Source organism: Schistosoma mansoni, chromosome 4, assembly GCF_000237925.1.
Source record: "Schistosoma mansoni strain Puerto Rico chromosome 4, complete genome".
Classification (NCBI taxonomy): Eukaryota; Metazoa; Platyhelminthes; class Trematoda; order Strigeidida; family Schistosomatidae; genus Schistosoma; species Schistosoma mansoni.
In genome coordinates this window covers 287,159-294,340 of record NC_031498.1, presented here as the reverse complement: position 1 = coordinate 294,340, position 7,182 = coordinate 287,159, and the positions used below count along the sequence as shown (strand labels likewise).

Below are 7,182 nucleotides of genomic sequence, written 5' to 3'. Positions count from 1 at the left end.
GAAAAAGATCTAGAAGTGTGGCTACTTTATGGTCTGAAGTCATACGCTAACTGCGACAAATAATGCCTTCCGAGCTGACCTTACACAAGTAACGCTGAAGCGCATTTTCGACCAGTTCGACGGAAGAAATTTTCACCTTTGTCTTCATCAGTCTTATTCGACCTCACTTACAGCATGGAAACACAGTATTTCCTCCCTTAATTGTAAAAGATGAAGACACTCTGGGACGTATCCAACAGCGAGCCACGAAATCAGTTCGGAGACTCAAATTCAAGTCTTATGAAGAGCGCCTCTAATTACTAAACCTTTGCCTATTAAAGTAAAGTGGCCTTAGAGGTGATCTTTTAATGGCTTACAACATCCCGAATACCTCTGGGCACCTCTTTGAACATCTGCTTAAGCTTGGTCTCAACGCAAACTTGAGTGGTAACCTAACACAACAAAACGGATTGTAGGCACACCATTTACTCCTTAAATGTAGTCAAATGCTGGAATCCGCTGCCGACCGAGCTAGTTCAAGTGACTTTTCATAAGTTTTTTTAAAGAGAAAACTTGATATATTCTTGGGAACTAAAGACAGTATCTCTCTACAATTTACTATTTTTTAAACTTTTATCGTCAAATATACCGAGGTTTTTACCTGGAGACATCGGCGATCCACTGCTATCAGATACAGATTTCTCTATGCCATCCAGAACCATTTGAAACCTTCTGAAGCTCGTGAGGAAGATATTGGATATTGGATGCTTTGTACAGGCTTCGAATGTGCTGAAGGTCGTTGGCTTCTTCAAGAGGTCCCTCATTGGTTGAGAATAATGGTTATCAGCTAGCGTATTGTACTATGGGGAATGCCCATGCCTTAGAGAAACATCAGCTTTCAAATGTTGGGAGTGGAACATCGAGTTCTGTGGGTATAAAAGATTTTGAAAGTCGTTGGAGATCTTTTATGAATTCACTTGATTTATCAGCCGAACATATAAAACAAATTGAACTATTAGATGAAGGGAAGAAGGCAGAACTACTGTCAAACTATGTACTAAAGAAGTTGCTTTTATATTTTTTCCAGGAATCAAAAAACCCTAGGTGCTCTGCTTTTCACTATGTTACGCTTTTAAAAGCTACTCGGATTGAATTAATTTGGGTTCGTTCCATACTTCCTCACCCAATTTTTGTAGAAAAAGAAAGTCGATGGTTCATCATTTCGGTCTCTACTATCGTCAATAGAGATTTCTCTTCGCACCAACAATGTTGAGTAATTTAGTGCAAAATATTCGAATTCTAGGTGGGTTTATGACTTTTTAGACCTCGAGGGCCTTGAGACACTAGTCGATCTAATGTTACAATGTATGCATTTTCTATCAGGGTTAGTCCGGTATTATGATCATTCCCTTCAGACAGGACACGACACTCGGACCACGAATATTATACGGGAGTAAATCCTCAGGCGAAACTTATCGGGGTCGTTACGAAATGTCTTGCAATGCAGAAGTTCCTAACTTCATTCGTAATAGTGGCATAAAGTCAAACCAGTTTTCACCAGGTAATGAAAACCAATTCGTTTTCATAATTTACGTGGTGATTTAGACAATGCATTTTTACCTCCATCGATTATTCACAGTAGCTGTTCACCAAAAGGCTCTCTACTCACTACATCGTTCTTAGACTTTCTGGAAGATTGCTTGCATCTGTCTCTTCGTTCACTTAAGGCCATATTGAATAATCAGGTTGGTTCTGCTAGTCATTATCATTGACCTTTTTAGAGAGGGTGTAGAAGAGCTATGGAGCATGCACTTGTCATTAGTCTAGTAACTTTCTGTCTCCTACATCCTAATTATTCGTAAGTATCACGATTAAATGTCGGCTTATAACTTGTTTTTGCATATTTTTGCGCTAATATAACGTTTTATTGTGTTAGTGACGTAAGTCAAAGTATGAAATAGAATTCATTTCACTCTCTTTAACGGTACTTACATTTCTCAAAGCTGTATCCTGTGAGATTTGGTGCCTGCTTTCACTTATGGGTTGAGTGTGTACGCTTTTCTGGCTCAAAATAGTTAAGATAAATTTAGTGCAGTCATATATATGTTAGCTTGGATATTTTAGGTCCTAGTTTGACGTTATTGTTGTCAGTGTAGTAGTGTATTTTGGATCATTCATTTTTGCTCAAAGTTCCTTTTACATGATTCGATACCTACGATGACCTCCCACAAAAAAAGGAACTGCATTCATAACTTGCTCTGACTATGGACTGAGAGAAGCGTGATCCCTATTATGTCTCACACTAGCTCCGGATGGATGTTATCCTTTTATGATCAAGTTATAATACCTCGTTTGTGCTTGTTGCAGCCGACTAGCGTAACTTAAAACATTTTGTGAATCCTCTGCTTTTTTCTACTCTCACTTTATCGTAATATACACTACTGTTAAATTCTACAACTGAGTTGTACACACATCCATTATTGGTGTCAACTTTAAACCTTGCTTCTTATGGTTTTCAGCCATTTATTTAACAGCTTGCAGGTCAGTCACATAGCCCGGAGTGATAGTTGGTGACTAAAAATTAACACTTATCAACTTGGTTTTCCACCTTGTACTCTGACAAACATTGCTTGCCGTATGGGCTGACTTAGCGCAAATAACACATGTCGGGATCTCTACAGCCAATATTATTACATAGCTTCATCTATTGTTTTACTTTTATGAGCACTACTGACTTTGTTTGGTGCTTAGTGATTCACACATCTAGTAGGTATGTTGTAAGTGAGGTCTTTCAAACATAATAGCGCTTCCTACACAGTGTTTCACTGCTATTTTACGTTGAATAACAATTTCTCTGGGACTAATAAAGGTATGTGGTTGCAACTCGTAGCTGCGTCTCATTCATTGAGATAAAGACTTATCATCTTAATAGTCCGTTTTTCGCTTAGTGAACGCAAGATTTCGAGCACAATTTATTCCATCTAAGTTAGCGTAGACATGAGTCCTGAGGTGTCCGAGGCATTTCAAAAGTCGGAGATGGGGTTCAGGGATCTCAAGACATTTTATTCAAAGTATCAAAGAAACATTATTTTGATAGATTATGGTGTTTATGTATTGTGGGAATCGCAAGATTTGTATGTGTTGTATACAATTGCCATTTACACAGTTTCCAGAATATCGTTTCTGGTGAATCAACAAAATGCTAAATATTGATCAAAGATTTGTAAACAAACGCATTTTAATTGATGGTTTGTCGTTTCGAGATTATTCATCTGAATTGCTTTAGTTAGTCTGTTCTCAAAGGACTAATCATCAAATCTCCCTAAAATTCATTTCTGACAAAGTAAATGAATTAGTAACCTCTTATCGAATCATTTATATGGGTTCGCCTAAAGTTCAATCAACTCAATAAATGGGAACCAGCTGTAACTTTATTCTTGGGAATATTTTTTTTGTAGAACAAAAACGCTAGCACTAGACATGCTCACTGCATTGTGTCTAATTGAAGGTGGACACGTAAAAGTCTTGCAGTCCTTCGACAGGTTACGCGTTGTGATGGGTGAAGGATTGAGATTTGAGCTTCTTTTGGCAGCATTCAGATACCACGAATCGCTTGATGTAGAAAACTACAATCTAGATTTTGCAGTGAGTTTTTCTATTTTGTTTCTCATGATCTTTGAGTAATCAATTGTTAATGTATTGTCACAGAAAGATAGCTGGATAAGATTTACTCCTTAACGAGTATCTATAAAGTTTTAATGTACGTCTGCGTAGGTGTAGTTCAGTAGCTTGAAGACTCAATTCTTCAAATTAACACTCTGAATCCCCTTCAACTATATGAGACAGTTGGGTTGACATTCTTAGGCAAACATGTGTATTCTGTGTCATCACACAGTTCGAAAATTTATTTAGTTGGAACATATTAAGTTTCACATTAAAATAGTTAAAACAACTGGTTAAACTGATTTCACTATTCGAACTAATTAGTCATATTGATATGTAGTGGACGGTTAGATCACAATTCAGAACTATTACTCACTGCTAATAAAAACATCTGGTTGACGGTTTTTTAGTGGAAACGTCCGCCTTATGTTCATATAATAACTACTGAATACTATTTTCCTTATCATATCTATACTTTAGGAGAATATCTTTTAATTAAAAGGAGTGGCTCAAATTACATCTTTGTCCTGTAAAAATGTAACGTATTGTTCACCATAAACAAGGGAAATATATAAAAATGGTTCCCTATCATTTCCATTTCTCAAACTAATTATCGTCCCAACACGTTTGTTCGAAACTATGAGATATGAAGACCAGTTAAATAATTCCGTCACCAGTTATATTAGCTGAACTTATTTATTTATTTGAACACATAACCATTGGTACGAAAGCGCACCAAATACATACGCGCCATACAATAACAATGAGGCCAGTACTAGTTATCATTGATTTAGGTGAGGGATGTGATACTACCCGGGTGCCCAAACCGAAGCAGATGGTTTTCTTAGGGGGTCACACCCGGAGCCTTTGGCCTGAAGGTATAATCCACATAGCAGTGGAGCAACTTTGGGAGATGTAGTCTCATAGTAGCCGGTGACTAACAATTGGTTCATACGCTTTTTGTTCCCCCAGGGTCCTGAAGCCCATGTGCACCATCGGTTTGGAGTCAGAGTTTTGCAACCCCGGCGCTTTAATCGGATTGGTGGATACGGAAGATCCACTAAGGGGAGTTGGAAAACCTTGATTCCAAACCAATGGTGTATATGGGCTCCAGGATCCTAAGGAAACAAATGGCGTATGAACCTAATGTCGGTCACCGGCTACCATGAAACTTCATCTCTTTACGTTGCTCCACTACCTTATGGATTAGACCTTTAGGTCGAAGGCTCTTGGTGTGGCCCCCTGAGAAAACCACCTGCTTCGGTTTTGGCACCCGGGCAGTTCCTAGCCCTCACATAAATCGAATAATTTATGTGGCGCATATCTATTTGGTGCCCGATTGTACCGATGTTAATATTTTTAAATAAATAAATAGGTGTATCCTCTATATCCACAAATCTGGTTAAAACGTCGGACACTCACTTTTCGTCCTCTCCATTTTGTAAACAACACCCCACTGCGAGAAGTCAGGGAGCAGGGTTTTCGTGTTAGTGGTTGTATGCGCGTGGTCATGTGAGAGCATTTCGAGATGGAGCACTGAATCTCCCCAAACTCGGCCACAACAGGACATTTAGGAACCCTGAATAATTCATACAGGTTTATAGTTCAGTTAAATTTTTCTTCCCGGACAGTATGTAGCTTCTGAATGTTTCATTGGTTTTTCCATGTTCACTGTTGAAACTTTAATACTTAAAATGTATGGATTCATGAGCTTATATTTTAAATATTCAATTTTTAAAGGTAACTTGCGTACAGTTTCTCAATATTATTGTTCATTCACCAGAGAATATAAATTTACGAGTATATTTACAATATGAACTCCACCTACTTGGATTTGATGATTTGTTAAAAGTAAGTTCTATGTTTACCCAATGAATTCTCTACATTATATCAGTTCCCACAATAAAGATTTTATCCTAATTTTAAGACTTGGTTCTATAACATTAAAAAAGCGTTCTCACGTTTGCCATATTCTAGATATAAAATTTATTAATCAGTCACTTGCGTGACACACAATTTCATACTATGTTGAGTCACTCTTCCAGTGAATATTTCAAAGATCCTAATAATATTCACTCAATCTTTGGTAATAGTGACTATAGTAATACCTATAGGGCTTAATTTATCTAAGTGATGAATTAATAGGTCTACTATTTATACTACAGTGTCCTCTCATACAGGTTAATAAATCCAATATTCCCAACATCCCTCAACTTACAGTATTTATAGTATTAGTGTCCACTTGGCTATGTATGACAAGATATATAATTTATTTATACCTTCAGATTAGCTCCTAGCCACGAAATAATCATGATTTAAGTCCGTATTGTACTTTACTTTTTACATTTTGATGTGTCACGTCAGTGTTATAAGTCCTTTCAGTCTACTTTAGTTTAAATGAACTTGCGTTAGTTTATCAACTTTTATTGTTTACTTTTTAGACGATTAAGTATGATAATAAGTAACAAACAAAGTATAATTTCATGAAGTTTTTCACAAACATTGTACATTTTTAGAACATTACACAGTACGATTCGGGCAACCTTTTCGTTATCGTACAAAAGTCGCATCCATTAGTTCTCGATTTCATTTCAAGACTTATTCACTTGTCGTATATTTGTGTTAACAGGTTTATACTGTATGTTTTAATTGAGGCTAAGGTTATCAGCTAACCATTTTGATTAGCAAATGTCCACAACTGTAAACAATTAAAAAATAAATTTCTAGTAAATAGTGCAAATGGTATTAGTTTATTCACGAAGTACCCCAATTTATTTATGATGCAACTATTTGACCAAATTATTAATGGCTCAGCTCAATAATTTAAAGTACAAACAATATTTGGGGTTATTGAGACTTATTTCAAAAATTAGTCGATAGATCTTATATTTATTTATCCATGCTGTAATTCTTCGTTTGGTTAAGGAGCATTTCATCGGTTTATTAATATTCAGCATCATTCTTGCGTCTTACTTTGATGTAAGAATTATTCTGTGAGTCTAAACTAGTTTTTTTGTGGAAGATGAATCCTAAGGATTTTCTAACTTGAAATTACTCATGGCGAATTCGCTTTCAAAGTTTGTAACAAATTCTCAACATTTGTACATTAACATGAACAGCGTTTTTGGCTATATTCATGTCCTATGTTCACGAAATATCCCAAACTCACTAAATACCAGTAGGTTTTATAGTACACCTGGAAATTGTAGGATATACACAACCTTTTCTGTGGTAAATATATTAACTCCAGTAAGTGGTTATCCAGGAAATCCAATTTTGAGTCGCGTAAAATCAGAGTAGTTGACATTGACATACTTTTTATGTACTATTAGTTGTTACTGATTATGTTGTATTGATATAAGTTAGATGATTGGGTTTTTTTTGAGTTTTCATTACACATACTTGGATCTACAAACCCGATCAGCATCTCGAATCTTAGTGGTGTGACTCAATAATAAGTAAATTATCTTTACTTTCGACACAATTGCATTCCTACCAAGCTTTTTGTGTAGGTAAAAGTTGTTGATCATCTTTCAATTG

General features: G+C 36.2%; 1 protein-coding gene across 2 annotated transcripts in view; it reads left to right on the top strand.

Moving 5' to 3' along the window:
* Positions 1-750: 750 nt before the first annotated feature.
* Positions 751-7,182, top strand: part of Smp_141590.1 (formin-like) — a gene marked incomplete at its 3' end in the record, with an annotated part of 41,681 nt that continues 35,249 nt past the window's right edge. The window contains exons 1-9 of one of the 2 annotated variants that reach the window (XM_018796463.1): positions 751-1,033; positions 1,067-1,141; positions 1,176-1,252; positions 1,283-1,363; positions 1,395-1,540; positions 1,585-1,724; positions 1,761-1,837; positions 3,438-3,624; positions 5,383-5,493. In XM_018796463.1, the coding sequence (XP_018651604.1) occupies positions 842-1,033; positions 1,067-1,141; positions 1,176-1,252; positions 1,283-1,363; positions 1,395-1,540; positions 1,585-1,724; positions 1,761-1,837; positions 3,438-3,624; positions 5,383-5,493 (1,086 nt within the window). In that variant the 5' untranslated portion in view covers positions 751-841. Of the gene's footprint in view, positions 1,034-1,066; positions 1,142-1,175; positions 1,253-1,282; positions 1,541-1,584; positions 1,725-1,760; positions 1,838-3,437; positions 3,625-5,382; positions 5,494-7,182 lie in introns of both variants that reach the window. The other variant, XM_018796465.1, reaches the window with a different exon arrangement.